Raw genomic sequence first — 22,889 nt, 5'->3', positions numbered from 1 at the left:
ATAGATGCACTTTCAAAGAAGCTTTTTATCCTACAGTTCATAAAAGATACATATGTATTTTTCACATTCTGCAGACAGACATTACAACTTACCGAAGTTCTTGTTGTTCCCTCATCTTCACCCTCAAATCAATGTCTCTGTCTCTTGTATCATTCAGTTGTCGCTCCACTCTTTCTAGCTTGCCTGTCTGTCTTGAAATTGTCTGTGTAACATTAGCAATAACCTATTAACAAATGACATGTCATGCATGGGTTAACCATCACCACAAGAGCTATATTGCCATGCTGCTAGGAGCTATATATAGGAGTTAATCATATCTGCTAACCTTAACAATGACAGCTGGTGAATGCTCTCAGGAATTCCTGGGATTTAATGTTCCAAACCCAAATGGACATTAAAAAAAACAATGAAATCCATTTCATTTTCATGTGGATTTTTAAGATCTTCATGCTTGTCAAATTAATAACAGATATATTTTGGTAAATTTGTAAGTTTATAATTCACTAAAACTAAGGTTTCAACTACCTTAGGCAAACCTGGCCAAAGAAATTGTTAGCATAAATTGCTGCACTGGTAGTACACTTCGTTTTGATGCTCATAAATGTTTTATGTATTAAGCTTCTAAAATTTGTGAATACCTGATGAAGGATACTGTGCACTGAAAACTGAATGTAAAATTCAAAGTATTGGCCCGTTCTCAAAAATTCAAGCAGTAAGCATACTATCATTTCAAGAAACACAACTGTTCCAAATCTAAACTGTTACATTCAAATTTGTGTCAGTTATGGAAATACTGTGAAGAATTAAAAACTAAGGCAATCTTTCTAGAAGGTATTTCTTCCACAAAATTCTGAAAAGGTTAGCAAGTATGTTTTTAAATAAAAATCATGCTACTACAGATAAATACTAAAGATGCTACTATTAGTTGTATTCCACTTTTCTCATTACAAAGTTAAGAAAGAATACTTACCTTTTAGACAGGTATTTTCAAATAGTATTTAAAGAAATTCTAAATGTGTTATCCATTTAACTACTCTAATGACACTTAAATTTTTTATTTGTTTTGCGATATTCAATAATGCACTTTTCACCCTTCCTTAAACATTTCTGAAAGGGAGACAACATTCTTTTTTTATATATATGGAGACAACTTCTTTTTTAAGAATGAAAATTGGGAATACAAATAATAAAAATGCATGTTAATGATATAAATATACAATAGGTAATTCTAGCTACAAACTACATTAAAAATAACAGTTTTAGTAAATTAAATAAAAATAATAATAGGACAAGTATATAGGAAAAAAGTAATCTAAATCATATGCAGCCATGCAAAGCAAAGCATATACATGTAATTCACTTAAAATAACCAGATAGTATTAAAGGTTAATGATATATGCATGTGGGATTATAAGTAAAGAACTTCTCAGAAAACATATCTTTAAATATTGCAAAAATATATAATAAATGTAAAAGACAATATTTTTTCTTTATATAAACAGTACATTTAATAATTAACCATAATAATGCAATTAACTCATCTACATGCTGAGAATAATTTAATTTAGATCTGTTAAAAATTCAGTCAAGCCTGGTAGGTTACCAAGTACACAAATTTACTTTTGGATATTTAATAACATCAAATTTAGATTTTTTAAAACTTATTCTTAGGAAAAATAGAAAAAAATCTGTACACAATTGAATTTACTAATTACCCTCTCTTGTTCTGCCACTTTAAATCTTTTATCTTCTAGTTCTTGTTGGTGTTTGGTGACATCACTCCGTAACTTTCTTTTGTCTTCATGTAACAGATCAACTTCTATCTCTAGGGTCTAGATATATATAATATTATAGATTCATACATTGTCTGGGGAGTGACTGATTTTTATGACGTTGTTGGCGTGGTCTGTTTTTCCCTCCAATTGTTTATTCTGAATTATCATATCATCATGGCAAAAAGAGGCAAAATCACTTTGATAAGGCAATTTTTTGCAAAAATGTCCAAGGACATCAACTTTAATATCAAGTTTTTTCTTAAATTTGAAATATCTAACCACAAAACAAAATAAATGAAAAATGGACCATATGCATTTGATTTATACACAATTTTTTATTAATAGACATAGTTCTTCTAACTTATCCTGAAAAAATGGTTATTTTTATTTACCTTGACCTGCTTCTGAAGAGCATCCTCTCTTTTGGCAGTATCTTCTGATTCCATGTACAGCTGAATACTTTCTTGTAAACTCTGAAATAAATATACATCATATTTGTTAATGTAACTGGGATTTGTGGAAATAATATCTAGCAACTGCATAATTAACATAAAGATATGTTTGCACTATGAACTTGTTAGAAACTTATTTGAAGGATTTGCGATTGACTGAAAAGATGGTGGACACAAGTTTTAAAGGACTGGGCTTAAAAAATAAAATGGAATTTTAAATTAAATGGATACCAGCTGAAATTAACAAACAGGGTCCAACTATGTATAGTGAGAGTTTGAGTCAATTTGGTAAACATGAATGTTGCAGTTTATGACTCTTTTTAACTTTTTCCTTTTTGAAAAAAAAAAAAAATTGTCATAATTATATTATACCTTGATTTTGTTCTTTAGTTCATTTATTTCCTCCTGATAAACTTTAACTTGTTCTAAGAGGTTGTCTTTAGTTTGACTTGAAACATTTGCTCGATGTCTCAGCATCTCTATTTCTGAATGTAATTTCTGTAAGAAAAAAAATACAATTATACATTCATTTCTTTCATACATGTTTTTTTTCATTGGTAAAGAAATGTATTTGTATTACAGTTCATATACTTGAGCATGTACAAATATCAATAGATAATAATTAAAATTGACAACAACACTTCAAAAGATCTGCAATTTTATTATCTATGTCTACATGTTTCGCCTGCAAGGCAGGCTTCATCAGGACAATTTTTATACAGAAATTGAGCCCCTGAAGTACTCCAAAGTGGTGCATTGAATTTGACGTCGTCATGGTGAGAGAAACAATGAAAAGTGAAAGTAGCAATACAGAGTTATAAATAGATAAGATAAATATAGAAAATTAAAGTTTGTATACAATGTAACTTGAGTTTGTTTTACTATTATATGATACATGAAATTGTTCTAAAGGCTTGGCATCTAATAGGACGAACTTCCCATGGTTCCTACCACTTCGCAAGGCTTCTCTTCCAACCTGGCCATAGTTGGAGGTTACTACTTCCCGGCGCGTCGGCAACAATAGGAAGATTATGATCGCCGCTGTGGATAATAAAATCGTCAAAAACTGTTCCTTTGTTAATTATTTGGTGACTCTATATAATTTTTGGATCGTCTGCAGTAGTTGGTCTGTATAATGGCATAGTTGTGATAGAATTGCAGATCTTTTGAAGTGTTGTTGTCAATTTTAATTATTATTGGCCACGGGCGCCAATCTTAAATGAACCAGGAATTCACAACTATGCCATTATACAGACCAACTACTCCAAAAATTATATAGAGTCACCAAATAATTAACAAAGGAACAGTTTTTGACGATTTTATTATCCACAGCGGCGATCATAATCTTCCTATTGTTGCCGACGCGCCGGGAAGTAGTAACCTCCAACTATGGCCAGGTTGGAAGAGAAGCCTTGCGAAGTGGTAGGAACCATGGGAAGTTCGTCCTATTAGATGCCAAGCCTTTAGAACAATTTCATGTATCATATAATAGTAAAACAAACTCAAGTTACATTGTATACAAACTTTAATTTTCTATATTTATCTTATCTATTTATAACTCTGTATTGCTACTTTCACTTTTCATTGTTTCTCTCACCATGACGACGTCAAATTCAATGCACCACTTTGGAGTACTTCAGGGGCTCAATTTCTGTATAAAAATTGTCCTGATGAAGCCTGCCTTGCAGGCGAAACATGTAGACATAGATAATAAAATTGCAGATCTTTTGAAGTGTTGTTGTCAATTTTAATTATTATTTAAGGATTGCATTCATTTGCATGATTTGACAACCCGGCATACCAAGGTATCCACTTCAGGGACTCTACCAAAACGATGTCACAGGCGTTGGTTCACCTCGCGGAATTTAAATATCAATAGAGTTAAGTTTGCTTATTTTCAAGTACATTTTTTTCTTAACAATAAATATGTCGGCAAAATTCTTCTGTAATTCTTTATACAACCGTGGGTCTATTTTGATCTACGAGAATTACCTGATTTTGTTCTTGGAAATCCTCTTCTTTTTCCCTAAAAAGATCAGCTTCTGAAGAGTGCTTCTGAATTAAACTTGTTAGTTCCTCTATCCTTTTCCTACTTTTACCATCAGATTTCCTGCTTCTGGACTTAGTGTGAAACAAAACATGTAATTCCTATAACAGATAATATCCATTAAATACTGAGTTAGTTTTCAACTCCATTTACAGTTAAAAATGACAACTTTTTAGTTTGTTAAAAGTCCAGTTGCAGTGACAAAATTGAAAATAGGCAGATACTATATTAGGTACAGATGTGTGAAGACAATCCTTTTCTCCAAATACCCAAATTATAAAATGTAGTACTATACTAACTGATAGAAGCTGTCTCAACATATTCCATCAATGTTAGGAATGTTTGTAAGTAACAGTCTTCAATAAGGGTAAAAAAAATCTTATAATTTCACTTTCACCAATTTTTTGCATTTAACAGATACAAATTTCTTTAACGGATCAATTAATTATCTTCAGATCAACCATTTAAAAAAAAAAAAATGAATTATTCTGATAATTTCTAATGACATGAGTTTTTTAAGGGGAAAACCATTAACAAAATGTTTTTTTCTAAATATTTATATTGGAATGCAGGCAATATAAAAGCATATTACAGGATTCGGCCAAAGTCGTGCTTGTAAGATAAAAATGATACAAATAGTATGCCAATGAAATTTCTTTGAGGAGAGTAGGCCTGCTTTGTTAGTCTGTCAAAACAATAGGGCAGCCATTTTCAAGTAAATTTAATAAATAAATCTCTTTTGAGCTCAATGTATATCTTTCTTGTGAAAATTATAAATACTCAACATGTACAGTTAGGAATATTATCAAAACAAGAATGCATGCATTGTCATGCTAGCATACCACTAGTTGTAATTCAATTTATCAGAAAATATGAAGTAGATGGCTGAAAGATAAGAAAGAAAAACCACTTGTAACAAAATATTGAGTCATTTCATTCTGTCTAAAGAGTGTGACTAAAATATTTGTTGGATGAACAGATGCTATATATAGGTCAGAGCAATATAACAATAAGTATGGTATGTATAATAATAATTGAGAATAATAATGATAACAAACAAAAAATGCAATTTCATTCAAAATTACACCAAAACCCTCCAATCAATTGCTCTTGACTCTTATAAAACATGATCTAAGTGAGCGCTTGGGAACTTATATAGACATCAGGTATATATCATTGAGGCTTGCAACCTTAAAACACAAAACTAAAAATACATCCAACATTGTGTCTAGTTTATTTCAGGCCATATAACTGAGGAACTATATAAACTTGGGACTATTCTAGTTTTGTCACTGGGTCTTTTTCATTATCAAACAAAACATAAATTTTGAACCCCTCTACCAATGAAAACTTTACACACACAGACCAACCCTTATGTTATAGAGTGAGGACAATCTGAATGTAAACTTTATAAGTTGTTACCTTATAAATATGATCAGAGAACAGATTGTCATCAATGCTAAATTAACATAGCATGACCATCAACCATGTGTAAAAATTATAGATACAAGCAGTAACATTATAAAACATGTGTACAAATCAAAGATACACACAGTTACATTATAAAACATCAAATTCTACTTTCTAGTACAAACATAATACAGATACCTCATATTCCTAGGTAGAATAAATTTAAATAATACGTTTTGAATCTGTTTGTTTAACCATTCTGGAAATTATGCACACAATGCACACAAACTATAGTGTACACAAAGTGATGTACATATTGTCAATGTGTGTACATAGAAATTTATTAAACTTGTAATTGTACATTTAGCAAATAAGCAGTTAAACATTGAGTAAGTTCTGATATCGGGGAAAATTAGCAACAAATATTTGAAAAAATGGACAAAAAGTGGACAAAAAGTTCAATGCAAATTTAAACATTTTAACCAGGTGCTCCGCAGGGCGCAGCTTTATACGACCACAGAGGTCGAACCCTGAACAGTTGGGGCAAGTATGGACAAAACACTCAAGCGTGATACAGCTCTGAATTTGGATTGTGGTCAAATTTTTGACATTATATGGGTTTTTTACACAAAACAAATGTCAAGATTTTACAAATCAATTAAAGATTTCTTCTTCAAACTTATTTAAATCTAAAATCAAATAGTTGACACAGCATAGGTTTCTGACACAGAATGAATGTGGTCTAATGAACTTAAAATTATTTTTTTTTGCCTTTGAGCAATTCACTATGCTGTTGAATATAATCCTCTCAAAAAAATGTTTGAAGAAATTTTCTTTTTATTTATGAAATCTGAAATGAGAAAAATTTAACCCCCCCCCCCCCCATTTTTTTTTTCACATCCCCCTTTCCCTTTTTCCAAAACTGATATCAATTCAAATTTCTAATGGAGTTTGCAACAATAACTACTCTTAAATACATCATAAAATATTAAAATGTAAAATAAAATGCTTGTTATCACTGAATGGTAAAGATTGGTTGGTAGTAAAAGTGAATATACATTGTATATTGTATAAAACAATGATTTAAGTTGATTCAACTACTATTCTGAACAAAGAAAGATAACTCCAATTGAAAATTTCTTGCTATTGCACAATATTGTGCAATTAGATATTTCTTGCTATTGTGCAATACTGTGCAATTGAAAATATTTGCTATTGCACAATATTGTGCAATTGAAGATTTCTTGCTATTGCGCAATACTGTGCAATTGAAAATTTTTTGCTATTGCACAATACTGTGCAATTGAAGATTTCTTGCTATTGCTGAATACTGTGCAATTGAAAATTTCTTGCTATTGTACAATACTTAATATAATAATTTTGGATCCTGATTTGAACCAACTTGAAAACTGGGTCCATAATCAAAAATCTAAGTACATGTTTAGATTCAGCATATCAAAAAAACACAAGAATTCATTTTTTGTTAAAATCAAACTTAGTTAAATTAAGAATCTACATACACAGTTAGATTTGGCATATCAAAGAACCCCAATTATTCAATTTTTGATGAAATCAAACAAAGTTTAATTTTGGATCCCGATTTGGACCAACTTGAAAACTGGACCAATCATCAAAAATCTAAGTACATTTTTATATTCAGCATATCAAAGAACCCCAAGGATTCAATTTTTGTTAAAATCAAACTAAGTTTAAATTTTGGACCCTTTGGACCTTAATGTAGACCAATTTGAAAACGGGACCAAAACTTAAGAATCTACATACACAGTTAGATTCGGTATATCAAAGAACCCCAATTATTCAATTTTTGATGAAATCAAACAAAGTTCAATTTTGGACCATTTGGGCCCCTTATTCCTAAACTGTTGGGACCAAAACTCCCAAAATCAAACCCAACCTTCCTTTTATGGTCATAAACCTTGTGTTTAAATTTCATAGATTTCTATTTACTTATACTAAAGTTATGGTGAGAAAACCAAGAATAATGCTTATTTGGGCCCCTTTTTGGCCCCTAATTCCTAAACTGTTGGGACCTCAACTCCCAAAATCAATCCCAACCTTCCTTTTGTGGTCATAAACCTTGTGTTTACATTTCATTGATTTCTATTTACTTATACTAAAGTTATTGTGCGAAAACCAAGAATAATGCTTATTTGGGCCCTTTTTTGGCCCCTAATTCCTAAACTGTTGGAACCAAACACCCCAAAATCAATCCCAACCTTCCTTTTATGGTCATAAACCTTGTGTTAAAATTTCATAGATTTCTATTTACTCAAACTAAAGTTATAGTGCAAAAACCAATAAAATGCTTATTTGGGCCCTTTTTGGGCCCTAATTCCTAAAATATTGGGACCAAAACTCCCAAAATCAATCCCAACCTTCCTTTTGTGGTCATAAACCTTGTGTTAAAATTTCATAGATTTCTATTCACTTTTACTAAAGTTAGAGTGCGAAAACTAAAAGTATTCGGACGACGACGACGATGACGACGACGCAGACGACGCCAACATCATACCAATATACGACCAAAAAAACTTTGCGGTCGTATAAAAAGCTTCACAAATGATTACACTATTTTTTTCTAACCTGCCAAACTTCATGCAACCTTCCAAAAATGTGACATAATTACTGTTTTTTCTGTTCTGGTTATCAAATAATGACTTTTATATTCTGGCATTAAAGCAACTATCACCACCACTAATATACTGAATATATGAGATTCTCTATTTTTTCCAATTCTGGTTATAAATTGGTGTGGGCATTTGTTCTTTGATAAAATATTTACTTTGAACTATTCCAAAAAAAAAAATAATAGAAAATGGTAGGGGTTCAGATGTCTGATGTAGTTATCATATTTCTCAATACCTATTTCTATGAAAGTAAAAATATTATAAGTCTCAACACATTTTCTTTAAATATACAAAAATATATTTCTTAACGTCTTTTTTTTTATGTTTGAAAAAATATTAAATAAGGAGATGTGGTCTGATTGCCAATGAGAAAACTATCCATCAGAATTCAAAGTCATCATATAGGCTTCAGGCCCGTAGCCAGGAATTTCCAAGGGGGGTTCGTTGGACTCATGAACTCGACTTTAACAGTCACAATTTGAACAAAATGTTGACTTTAACAGTGATTGTTTGTAAGCACTGTTAAAGTCAGGAGGTTCGGATGAACCCCCGAACCCCCCTGGCTACAGGTATGGGCTTCAAAAAGTATATATTCCTCCTAAAATCTTGCTATTTTAAGTTTATTGGACCTTTGTACTTATTTCATTAAATTTTGTTTGTAAAAAAAATGTCCAAATCAAATTTAAAACTAAGATGACATGCTTATTTGATTTTCCCAAGTCTGAGTAAAGGGTAATTTGCATGACCAAGAAATTAAGAAAAGATCCTAGCATTATTTGGAACAAAATGTGATATAATAATTGCAGTGTATAAAATCTGTAGAATCAAAGAACTGTCCATGCTGTAAGCAGTATATTGATGGGTTGCTTTACCTGCAGTTTAATAGATGCTTCAATGGATATGTTACAGACCTCTATCATATCAACCTAACAAAAACAGACACAATGGAGAATCAATTATACTGCACAATTTTTTTTGGTTTTCCCTAACCCTACCTACCAAGAAAATGACTGCCTACTCAAAATCTTGTATTGTCTTGATGTGATTTTTTTTTTTATTCAGCTAAGCATCACAACTTAAAAAACATCTAACACTTAAATTTTTCTTAGATGAAAAAAAAAAGAAAAAAACTATGTTCATGTACCTACCCACTGTCTCTACCTTTGGGCAAACCAAAAAAATGTAAGTGTGGCCTTTTTAATGTACAAAATTAACCCTAGTATAGATAAACACATATTTTAATATCTATATTTACCCTACATAAATACAAGTTCTTACATTTTTTTGTCTCTAAACTAAGAATTTAACTATTTAACTAATGAAAAACCTAATAAAAGACAGAAATAAATAAATTAATGTATTCTATTACACTAACCACTTTATCAACTTCTTGACTATCTTGCAATTTACTCAAAAGATACTGCTCTCGTTCCATAAATTCTTTTTCTTGAACTTCAAAAGCATCAACCAAATCATCCATTTCCTGTCAAAGATATATGTACAAGTGTTGAAAAAATATCTTGAGTACATCACTACTTTATACCATGTTAACTAGCAAATGATATTGCATTTATTTGCACTTTAGACGAAGTATCATATATTATTGCTATGAACACTTCAGTTTCAATCGTTTTATATCTATATTTACCCTACATAAATACAAGTCCTTACATTTTTTTGTCTCTAAACTAAGAATTTAACTACTAATGATCTGAATATGTTACCAATAACCAAATTTGTTTTTACCATCTAAATCAGTAATTTTTGAGTGGTCTCTGAAAATAAACATAATGAATTATAATTTTGCAGCATGATGCTTTATGATGTAATGCCTATTTTTTTCATATTTAATAATTTCCTATGGAAAACAGTTTTGATGGAGCAGCCATAAATAAATAAACATATGTGGGACTCAAGTAAAACACTTTGAATTGAGGGGAGCAGGGAGGGCTCAGATACAGTAAAAATTAGGGTTAATTCTAAATTTCATCTCTAAAGATGCTTATCACATTTTGAAAGTGCCTTTCCTGAGTACCACAAGAGCCATTACATCAGAACAAAGGTTAGAACTTATCTACAAAGAGACTTTATTTTTCACATCAAAATTGCACAAGCCGAACTTAGATAATTCCTGATAAAGTATCCTAAATTATGCTGTTTTATTTTAAGCAATTTTAGAGAGAAATTTATCTTGTTTATCTCTATGTAAAACAGATGTGACTTCTTTCAGGTAAAAGGTTTACATCTATATAACAGTATTACAGACAAATGAATTAATGTTTTATTTATTTTCTTTTGTTTTAATATCTGTATACAAACCTGCAATTTATTATTAAGTTCTGCTATTTCAATATTTTTGTCTTCTAACTGACTTCTCCATGTATCTTCCCTAGTTTCTAGTAATGTCAAATCCCTCTTTTGGTCATCTCTAGATTTTCTTCTTTCCTTAAATACAAAACATTTTAAATATAATACCAAAGATTTTCTATCTGGGATTTCTCAATAAAAGCAAGCAGATGGTTTTTCTATGAATTAATTTTAACACCAAATAAGGTGTAGTAAAGTAAACAGATATGCAATGACCAAAAGATATTAAAAAACAAGAATGTGTCCCTAGTACACGGATGCCCCATCCGCATGCCCCGTCTTCACTATCATTTTCTATGTTCAGTGGACCGTGAAAATGGGGTAAGATTTCTAATATCAAAAACTACCTCAACCAAAAACTTTAACCTAAAGCGGGACAGACAGACAAACGAATGCAGAGACCAGAAAACATAATGCCCGTAAAAGAGGCATAAAAAATTGCTGTTATTTTCCTTAAAAATCACAGTAACCATTAAACAAAGAGCAAAATCCCAGCCTTAACATTCAAGAAGGCTCCTACAAGTTACAACAAGTTTAATTGCAATTCTTTGATGGACATCAATAATGCTACATCTGTGTTTTCTAATTGTACATGTATGTAAAAACATCTTATTCCAAACAACAGACAGAATATTATACGTAACTGTACCTTGTCTAAACGACCCTGTAACCTATCTATTTGCTTTTTGTTCTGGATAAGCTGTTCTTTGTTTAACTTTAGCTGCTTATCTCTGTCCGCAATCTTTTTTAACATTTTCTTCTTTTCTTTTTCTAATTCTGCTACCAAGTCTTGCAGTTCGTCTACTTGTGATCTGTGAGAGAAAATAATGTATTTCACCAGTTCTTGAATAAGTATATATAACTTTTGCTTTAAATTTCATTAAATTAAAAAAAGCATGAAAACCAGGAATAAAATTCTCAAATATACATAGACTGCCAAATGTTAGCTTATCTTGATTGAATGCTGCTTAATGTCCAGCAGAACATTTTACATTTATTTTCTGGACAATTACATGTTAATGGTAATTATATACTTGGAATTTCAAAGTAGGACATCAAAACATTTGTCAAGAATTTGAAGGTTCATTTAGAATTATTTGACAGTTTATCTGATTTACTGTTTTGTTCATTACTGATATGTTCCGACAAAGCTTTATATAGTGGTAAAGAGTAGTTCAGTTTTTTTTTATAATGGGACAGACACAATGAAATGCAATAAGCAATGTCCATAATTTAAAAATTTCCTTTGCTCAAATTTTTTCACAGAACAGAAACTTCAAGTTTGAAAATATCTTTAATATCTTTAATAATACAATCAATTACCAAACTAGAGGCTCTAAAGAGCCTGTGTCGCTCACCTTGGTCTATGTGAATATTAAACAAAGGAAGCAGGGGGATTCATGACAAAATTGTGTTTTGGTGATGGTGATGTATTTTTACATCTTACTTTACTGAACATTCTTGCTGCTTACAATTATCTCTATCTATAATGAACTTGGCCCAGTAGTTTCAGTGGAAAATGTTAGTAAAAATTTACAAATATTATGAAAATTGTCTATAAAGGACAATAACTCCTTCGGGGGTCAATTGACTATTTTGGTCAGTTGACTTAATTTTAGGTCTTACTTTGCTGTACATTAGTGCTGTTTACAGTTTATCTCTATCTATAAAAATATTCAAGATAATAACAAACAAGAGGCTCTCAAGAGCCTGAATCGCTCACCTGGTAAACAATGCCTTATTGAACATATTGAACCATGCCAGGCAAACATGTACAGCTAACAATTCTTCAATATTACAAATATATATGACTTACTGTTTATAAATAAAGAAAATGAGACCAAAACACAAACACTTAAAACTTAGCAATGGACTGTGAAAATGAGGTCAAGTTCAAATAAAACCTGCGTAACCAACATATAGATCATAAAATATTTTCATACACCAAATATAGTTGACCTAATGCATAAAGTATTAAAAAAATAGACCAAAACTAAAAAAGTTAACTTTGACCACTGAATTATGAAAATGAGGTCAAGGTTAGATGACACCTGTCAGCTAGACATGTACACCTTACAATCATTCTATACACCAATTTTAGTAGACCTATTGCATATAGTATAAGAAAAACAGACCAAAACACAAAAACTTAACTATAACCACTGAACCATGAAAATGAGGTCAAGGTGAGATGACACCTGCCAGTTGGACATGTACACTTTACAGTTCTTCTATACACCAAATCTACTAGACTTATTGCTTATAGTATCTGAGATATGGACTTGACCACGAAAATTTAACGTTGTTCACTGATCCATGAAATGAGGTCGAGGTCAAGTGAAAACTGTCCGACAGGCATGAGGACCTTGCAAGGAACGCACGTACCAAATATAGTTATTCAATTCTGCCGCCGGATCACTATCCCTATATCAAGCTAACTGCAACAAAAGTTGCAGGCTCGACAAAAATGATCAAGACAATTTTTTTAACTAATCATTTATTAAGAGAAAAAACTTGCATACATGTACTTACTATACATCTTTTTCTAAAATAAAATTTTACCCTGCTAGGTAGAGAATAGGTAGGTAGATTATGTTGGACATTGTTAAACTTTGAACCCCTTAACTAAGAAACATTGACTATGAAGATTACCTCAGTACCATAGTATTAGTGTGTTAAAATATGGCCACAATAAAAAATCCTCAATTCTCATCCCCTCCCATATTGATTTTTCGAGTCCACTGCTGAGAAGGGGCAAGGGGCTCCAATAACAGCAAAACAGTTAAATGATTTCATTAATAACAGTTAGGCATGGACCATTTAACTTGTAGGGGGACATGGTTTTTTTTTCTGGTCAGAATATTTTCTATTTTTTGGAAGTAGCACAACAAATTATTTTTTTTGCAAATTGCAAATTGAAAATTTCAGGACAGGTAGACCTTGACCTAATAAATATTTTAACTTCTAGTCTTATTTGCTCTAAATGCTGGAGTTTTTTAGATATAAGCCAAAAACTGCATTTTACCCTGTGTTCTATTTTTAGCCATGACGGCCATGTTTTTAGACAAAATAGAAAATAAAACACAAACTTTATTTTATACACCCTACTGATCATTCAGTTGAAGTTTGGTTGAATTTGGTTGAGTAGTTTTAGAGGAGAAGATTTTTTAAAGTTAGCAAATATGATGAACAAATTGTGAAAAATTGTCATTAAAGGACATTTACCCCTTAAGGGGTCAATTGACAATTTTGGTCATATTTAACTTATTTGTAGATCTTACTTTGCTGATCATTTTTGCTGTTTACAATTTATCTTCATCTATAATAATATTCAAGATAATGACCAAAAACTGCAAAATTTCCTTAAAATTACCAATTAAGTGGCTGCAACCCAACAATGGTTTGTTTGATTCATCTGAAAATTTCTGGGCGGATAGATCTTGACCTAATGAACATTTTTACCCCATGTCAGATTTGCTCTAAATGCTTCCGTTTTTGAGATATAAGCCAAAAACTGCATTTGACCCCTATGTTCTATTTTAAGTTACGGCGGCCATGTTTTTTGACGGATCAAAAATCGAAGCACACACTTTGTGCAGGATAATCTAAGGAACAATCATTTTAAGTTTCATTCAAATCCATTCAGTAGTTTCAGAGAAGATGTTTGAAAAATTGTTAACGACGACGACGACGACGTCGACGACGACGGACACCAAGTGATGAGAAAAGCTCACATGGCCTTGTAGGCCAGGTGAGCTAAAAAACGGCAAAATTTCCTTAAAATTACCAAATCAGGTGCAGCAACCCAACAACAGTTGTCCAATCCATCTGAAAATTTCAGGGCAGATAGATCTTGCCATGATAAACAATTTATCCCCGTCAGATATGCTCTAAATGCTTTGGTTTTTGAGTTATAAGCCAAAAACTGCATTTTACCCCTATGTTCTATTTTTAGCCGTGGCAGCCATCTTGGTTGAATGGCCAGGTCACCAGACACATTTTTTAAACTAGATACCCCAATAATGATTGTGGCCAAGTTTGGTTTAATTTGGCTTAATTTGGATGACAGACGCAAAGTGATGAGAAAAGCTCACTTGGCCGTTCGGGCCAGGTGAGCTAAAAATTAGTTTGAAAATGTTTAATACGATGTTAATCAATAACCAAAAAATTATTTAAGGATGTACTCGAGTGATCTTAGGTGAAATTAAATAAATCAAGAATTTAAAATTGATATTATAACCGGGAACAGTATTTGTAAAGGATCAAAATAAACTAAATATATTGATAGGTCATGGATTTTCTCTTCGAGATATTTGATTTATAAAATATGGTGGGAAAAGACTGACTCAGACTTTTACCTTATATTTGCATTGGTATTATTTGAGTCTCAAATCAAAAGAAAGGAAATCGAGAATATGGTTATATTTTGTTGAATGACCTTTTATGAGCTTTAAGTCTTATATTATATATGAAAAGATACATGGGTGTTATGGGGCAAAATATTTTACCTTGTAACGTATGGAAAAACACTGAGGAGTCCGAATATCTGACACAAATTTCAAAACCTCACCTAAGTACATCCTAAACATTAATAATCACTTATTACAATTCCAAATTTCAAATGATATGCAAGTTACTAAAAAATAACCCGACAGTTAAATGCAGGAAGACACAGTAAATCAGTCCCTTGTTGCATGAATGATGCCAATCTTTTTAGAAAATACCTTAGGATTTCTTCCTCAATTTGTAGAACTTCTGAATTCATATCTTTTATTTCTTCATACAATTTGTAGGCTCTGTTTTCCAGAATTTCTTTTTCCTCTACAACTTTATCATATCTGTCCTTTAAATTCTAAAATAGCAACATACAGTTTTTCAAAAATATCAGTATTTTTTCTCTCAATAAGTTCAGTTTTCTTTATATAATTTAAATGAAACCTTTTCTATCATTTAATGTTCAAACTATATTTCAAGCAGATAATGTTATACATCACACAATGGTAAATTCAATACTGTATAGAGGATTAGTTTCGCGGGTGTAAAATTTCGCGATTTTCATTGTCAGAGTAAGGTATACGAAATATTAGGCTGTTAATATTTTGGTGGATTCAAACTTTTATCAATACCTTTGCATGTGCCGTTTTAAATTGGCAGAATTTATTTTGGTGATTTTGTTATATCCGTGAAAATAAGCGAAAATTTGCACCCTACGAAAAATAACCTGCTATACGTTATGTCAAGTTAGATAAGAAAAAAAATTTCATGATTAAAAGGGAAACTATATCATTTTGTTTATAGTTTTGTGTAGGTTTAATTTATTTTCATATTATCTGAAACCCTTTTGATATCTTTTGTCCCACAATGTGTCCAATTCATGTGAGAAATATTCAATTCCATTTTCATCCAAAAATTTATGAAGATGTTTTCCCCATTAATTTAGATAGTTGATTAACTCACATTAGCTTTGGTAATGTATGACTGCAGCTCATTCTCCAAAGCATCTTTCTCCACAGTAACCTTCATCAATTCCTCATCTTTCTCATGGTATGACACTCTCCATTTATCTACCTCCGATTGTAAGGAGCACTCCTTCTCTTCCAGCTGGTGGTATTTTCTTTTAAGACCATGCAGCTCATTTATTTTTACAGTAAGTGTGACTTCCAAATTACGAGGTGGAGTACTACAACTAGAATCTGCACAAGATGAGGAGGCAGTTGAGTCAGCATCACTAAAACTTTCTGAATGTATCTTGATCCTAAAACATAAAAATCCCTGTAGAGAATCGTTTCTTTCAATGTAGAATAAATTTCCTTTATCCTGTATTATCTACCATTAACTAAGGACTCGTTTAACATTTTGTTGATTTGGTAAAAAACATATTGGAAGGTAAAAAAGAATAATGAAAGTACATGTTCTACTACTTTCTTTATTTCTCCCAAAGGAAAGTTTACTTGAAACCATTTATAATATCTATAATACTAAAATTACGAGGTCCAATTTGTCAGCCGTCATCACGTAAAAACAATGAATCAATGAATTCACTTTTATATATAATTAATATAGTACAATGGTGTTGATTGAAAATTACACCACTCCAGGCCCATTCGTTTTCCACGTAATTAATATTGCCAATAATTAAGAAGTTCCGGATCGAGTCCGACACCGATACCAATAGTATATTCACCTGTTACCTATTACCTTATCTGTACGTTCTGCATCTGACAGGCGCACCACCAAACGGTGTATTTAGAATTTTGCTGTATACTGTTGAGTAAAAAAATACTCCATTCCAGGCCCTTTTGTTTTTCAAATTATTAATATTACCAATAATTGATAGGTTCCAGGTCAACGGGTTCAAACAGTAAGATTTTGAAAGAAAATGATGAAAATTGTGCATTTTATAATCGGCATGACTTTATCAGATGACAATACCAATACTAAAATAAGGCATACGCATAGTTATATACTTTAATTCAGTCATGGACCAGTCGCACCTCCAAACGGTGTATTTATAATTTTGCTGTATACTGTTTAGTAAAAAATACTCCATTCCAGGCCCTTTTGTTTTCCAAATTATTAATATTACCAATAATTGAGGCCACAATTAAAAATATTTCAGTTTGCCCAAACCCAACCCATGATGACTGGGTGTGGGTAGGTAGGTAGGCAAATTCTTTTTTTTTTTTTTTTTTTAATCCGAATTTGCATGAAAATATTAAAAGATCTTAAAACAGTATATCTTTTTTTTCTCTGTCAAACCATTGTAGAGACAGCCAAAAGCCATGAAAACCTCTATAAATAAATTAGTTTACTATATGATTTGTATCCTGAGATGTTTATAACCCTGACAGTTGCTAACTGTGTGAAAGGGCTGTTGGATTTGTGAAGTGATTTTCAACAGTTCCATCAACACGATGTTTGTGTAAAAAAAAATATCAGCTGATTATGTATCTACCATTATGTAATGATTAAATTTGTTTGCAGTTTTTAAATCCTATTTCTATTAAAATAGATTAAATGTCCTAAAATATTTATATGAATTCTTAGTTTGTGTCTTTTTTATGTTTTAAATTTTTTTTTATATTTTACATTATCACACAGGTAAACTAATTTGGCTATAAATAGATCAAAACATGTTCTGTAGAATCTCCAAACTAAAAACATATTTGTTATAATTTTATTTCTTTAAATAATCAAGTTTAAATTTTTGAAAATAATCATTATTGATAAAATATAATTGCATAAAGTTAACGTTTTCTGAAGACTTTATTTTTAGGACATGGTTCTAGAGGCTCACAAATTGTATAAAAATCCAATATGGCGTCCATAATTTGCACATGTGAAAAAATATTTCTGACAAAAGTCAGATTTCTCTTGTCAAAAGGGATTTATATTTATATTGCAATAAATTATTCAGAAGGAGTTACAATCAGTTAAGATTATATTTCTGATTCTGTGAGCAATTATAGTTTTATCAAATTCTCCCAAACTGCAACGTACTGACTGTCTAATGAGACTTGTAAATTTGAACTATTTGAATAAAAGGGCATCTAATTTACATGATAAAGGAAGATTATAATTAAAGACAACAATTTATCAAGAAATAATTCCTTTTTATTCAGTAAAAACAAAATCTTGCAAGATTGTAAATTCGCAACTTCCGGATCCATTTCCTGTCAGAATAACATTGAAAATATTCGATTGCACATGGTTTTGAACAAATCTACCTGAATATTCTTATCAGATATTCGATAACACGATGAAATTAACATTGAGCATATAGTTAAGGGTTTAGTAGTACAAACAACTACAGCGTAAAAAAACTGTGCCACTTCACATGTTTTACTTCTTTACGTTCGTTAAATCAGAGGATAAAAACAGAGAACATCGAATATCGATTAACTGCGTCTCTTATACGCTTTCTTTTAATCTTATTCACAGTTACTTTCAAACGCAAAGACGACAAACATTAAGTTTTGTACGATGACGGAGCGGACCCAATATAAATCCGAAAAAAAAATTTCTTCCAAAAAAGGTCAAAAAAAGAATTTTGGGTCGGTCGCGTTTGGGCAAACATACAATCTTTTTATTTTGGCCTGATAGGTTCCAGGTCGACGGGTTCAAACAGTAAGATTTTGAAAGCAGACGACTTTATCAGATGACAATACCTATACTAAAATAAGGCATACGCATAGTTACATGTATATACTTTAATTCAGTCATGGACCCGCGATATCACGGGTGTGTTCTAGTATACACTAAAAATCAACATCTTATGGTATTTTCAACATCAACATTCTTCTACCTTTTTTTCAACCAAATAAATTAAAACAATGAAGAACATTCCAGTCCATATGACCAGAACTTCATGGTTAACAACCTTAACCACAAGCTTTAACCTGATACTGGAGAGACTAATGGACAAAACATACAGACTGGAAAACATGATGCTCCCTTCTATTAATATCAGGGCATATAAATGTGCAGCACCTTCCTTACATACCCTGAATCTTCTTCTTTTACATTCCTGACATATGTAAAGCCAACAAAAGGTAAGTCTTTCCCACTAAAATCTCTGGTATCATTGTACTCATCAAATGCTGGTTGGTATTTAACTCTCTCAAACTCATCAAAGTTTGATGTATCATCTAAACTTGACAAGTGTGGTACAAAGGGTGGCGTGTCTAAAATTGCAAATCACATAATGTAAATTCAGAAATATTTTTTTATTGCGATTTTGGAAAAATAGACAACAAGAATGTGTCCAAAGTACACGGATGCCCCACTCGTACAATCCTTTTCCATGTTCCATGGACCGTGAATTTGGGTGATAATCTAATTTGGCATTAAAATTAGAAAGATTATACTATAGGGAACATATGTACTAAGTTTCAAGTTGATTGGACTTCAATTTCAGAAAAAACTACCTTGACCAAAAACTTTAACCTGAAACTTGCACTTTCATTTTCTATGTTCAGTGGACTGTGAAATTGGGGTCAAATGTCTCATTTGGCTTTAAAATTAGAAAGATCATATCATAAGCAACAAGTGTACTAAGTTTCAAGTTGATTGGAATTCAGCTTCATCAAAAACTACCTTGACCAAAAACTTTAACCTGAACGGACACACAGACGAACGGACGGACGGACGGACGGACGAACGAACGAACGAACCGAGCCACAGACCAGAAAACATAATGCCCCTCTACTATCGTAGGTGGGGCATAAAAATGTGAGATTAGTTTTTGTGATTTTAGAAAAATCGGTAAACATTGTACATATATGTTCAGATATCATAATGCCAGTTTTAATTATTGCAAACTCATCCAGGAGCATTAAACCCATTGATAAAACCTCACAATAATTTCTGTTTTTACAGTAATGATTCAAAATAACAACATTTGATAAGCAACTGCCATAAAATGAAATAATCAACTTATTAAAAATTAGGTGTTCAATTCTTCCCTATTTCACCATATGGATATTTATCTGGTAATGGTTGATAAGTATGATTGTCATTTCACTGCAATTGCTTCACATATACAACCTTCTGCTGAAGTTATGAGCTAATATGTTTAATCTGTTTAACCAGTTGATCAGGTTGTAGAGGTAAAATTCAAACAGCAATTGGGTAAAACATTACTGCAATTCATGTATCATTCTACTTTGAATTTTGCTCTGTAGGACTTAGAATTTCATGATGACTGACACTTTGATTTTAATATCACACAGATACTTTGAGGTAAATCATCTCTAATAACTTTAAATCCACAGAAATTAGTACCAATGACACTTAATGAATCCATAGTAAGTCAGCACCCAACAAAAAAGTGTCCAAAGTACATGGATGCCCCACTTGCACTATCCTTTTCCAATAACCGTGAAATTGGGTAATAATCTAATTTGGCATTAAAATTAGAAAGATTATACTATAGGGAACATATGTACTAAGTTTCAAGTTGATTGGACTTCAATTTCATAAAAAACTACCTTGATCAAAAACTTTAACCTGAAACTCCCACTTTCACTTTCTATGTTCAGTGGACCGTGAAATTGGGATCAAAAGTCTAATTTGACTTTAAAATTGGAAAGATCACATCATAAGCAACAAGTATACTAAGTTTCAAGTTGAATGGACTTCAGCTTCATCAAAAACTACCTTGACCAAAATCTTTAACCTGAACGGACACACAGACGAACGGACGGACTGATGAACGAACGGAGCCACAGACCAGAAAACATAATGCCCCTCTACCTTGAGGTTCATATCTATAACAGGTGAGTATGTATTCATCTATATGTACCCAAGATATTTTCCGAAACAAACATTTTTATCAATATATATTTAAACTACCTTCTCTAATGTTCCCAAAATTCAATCCTTTAAAGAAGTCATGTAAGAGTAGACTTCTGTAGCCAAATCTGTCTGATTTGTCTGTTAATAGTTTTTTCATCAGATCAACAGCATGCTTAGATATTTTTACTTTCTCTGGGAAGGTCAAACATTCCTGAAAAGATATGGAAAATGAAATTATTATATAAAAAAAAAAAAAATGTTTCATGAAGAATAGAACGAGTAAATGTATCAATATGCTGGTATAACTTATTATCCTTCCATATTAGTGTATATAAAGACAAGAAAGTGTCCACAGTACACTGATGCCCCATTTGCACTATCATTTTCTATGTTTAGTGGACTGTGAAAATTGGGGTCAATACTCTTATTTGGCATTAATATTGGAAAGATCATATCATATGGAACATGTGTGCCAAGTTTCAAGTTGATCGAACTTCAACTTCATCAAACACTTCATTGACCAAAAATGGAAAATGAAATGAAAATGAAATGAAATTGCAAGTTCATTTTCTAAGTTCAGAGGACCATGATATAGGGGGTAAAAATTCATTTAAATTAGAAAGATCATATCATAGGGAACATGTACACTAAGTTTCAAGTTGACTGGACTTCAACTTCATCAAAAACTACCGTGACCAAAAACTTTAACCTGAAGCCGGACAGATGAACGAACGACCAGATGCACAGACCAGAAAACATAATGCCCCTCTACTATCGTAGGTGGGGTATAAAAAACAAGAATGTGTCCATAGTACACAAATGCCCCATCTTCACTATCATTTACTATGTTCATCAGTGGACCATGAAAATGGGGTAAAAACTCTCATTTGGCATTGAAATTTGAAAGATCATATCATAGATAACATGTGTGCTAAGTATCAAGTTTATTGGATATCAACTTCATCAAAAACTACCTTAACTAAAAACTTTAAACTGAAGCAGGGCAGACTAACAGACAAACAGACCAGAAAACATAATGCCCATAAATGGGTCGTATTAAGGAGATGTGGTATGATTGCCAAATGAGCAAATGATGTAGACGGTTTGCAACTATGAGTAACCAAGTCTTTCATCCTTAAATTTACTTTTCAAATTCCAAAAAATTGTATGTCTTTTTTTTACGTTTGCTGTTGTCACTGATATAAGTGTTATATTGGAATATATATTTGTTAACTGACCTTGAAGTTCATGATATTGGAATAGGTGATGACCATGGAGCCACTCTCATCAGTGAATGGTGTCTTCCCAAACAACATTTCGTACATACAAACACCTAATGACCACCAGTCAACCTCAACACCATATCTGGAATCACTGCTATGGTTGTTCATAGAGGTCAAAAGTTCAGGAGACACATAGTCTGGGGTACCAACAGGCATCCTTGATGAAACCTAAAAATAGAAATAGAAAGAACCATGAAGATCCATCAGAACATGAAAAAAATATTTTTATAGTAAGCAAACAAAGTTGGCAACAAATATATACATTAGTGTAAAAGTGTATTCATTTGTGGATTTAATTTTGTGAATTTGTGGGTTTAACAGCATCTATTAAATTAACACAGATACTTAGGCATATGATGATAGTTTTTATGTATTTGTCTGAAGGCATAATTTCAATGTGGTTAAAATGCAGCATAAAAAAAGAGTAGATGTGGTATAAAAATCAATGAGAAAACTGAATTTTCTGAATCCACCAAAGTTCAAATGAAGAGGATGTATGTTTTATATTATCAGACTATTCAATCCATTAAGGTTGGAAACTGTTTGTATAAGTGTTGCCTATTGGTCCAATCCTTTGTTAAAATGTATGTTTGATATTAAAACAATAAAAT

The 22,889-nt window shown here is 31.7% G+C and overlaps 1 protein-coding gene across 2 annotated transcripts in view; it reads right to left on the bottom strand.

The window, feature by feature from the left end:
• LOC143063716 (citron Rho-interacting kinase-like) overlaps positions 1–22,889 on the bottom strand; it is a 71,976-nt gene that overhangs the window by 36,888 nt on the left and 12,199 nt on the right. The window contains exons 7-19 of one of the 2 annotated variants that reach the window (XM_076236040.1): positions 22,234–22,446; positions 21,053–21,206; positions 19,203–19,383; positions 16,157–16,454; positions 15,424–15,551; positions 11,349–11,511; positions 10,652–10,777; positions 9,708–9,815; positions 4,220–4,375; positions 2,600–2,725; positions 2,168–2,248; positions 1,716–1,832; positions 93–223 (exon numbers count right to left, since the gene is read on the bottom strand). In XM_076236040.1, the coding sequence (XP_076092155.1) occupies positions 93–223; positions 1,716–1,832; positions 2,168–2,248; positions 2,600–2,725; positions 4,220–4,375; positions 9,708–9,815; positions 10,652–10,777; positions 11,349–11,511; positions 15,424–15,551; positions 16,157–16,454; positions 19,203–19,383; positions 21,053–21,206; positions 22,234–22,446 (1,982 nt within the window). The remainder of the gene's footprint in view (positions 1–92; positions 224–1,715; positions 1,833–2,167; positions 2,249–2,599; positions 2,726–4,219; positions 4,376–9,707; positions 9,816–10,651; positions 10,778–11,348; positions 11,512–15,423; positions 15,552–16,156; positions 16,455–19,202; positions 19,384–21,052; positions 21,207–22,233; positions 22,447–22,889) is intronic. The other variant, XM_076236041.1, reaches the window with a different exon arrangement.

This window comes from Mytilus galloprovincialis, chromosome 2 (assembly GCF_965363235.1).
Source record: "Mytilus galloprovincialis chromosome 2, xbMytGall1.hap1.1, whole genome shotgun sequence".
Classification (NCBI taxonomy): domain Eukaryota; kingdom Metazoa; phylum Mollusca; class Bivalvia; order Mytilida; family Mytilidae; genus Mytilus; species Mytilus galloprovincialis.
Note: the sequence above shows the minus strand (reverse complement) of the source record. Positions and strands in the feature narration are given on the sequence as shown.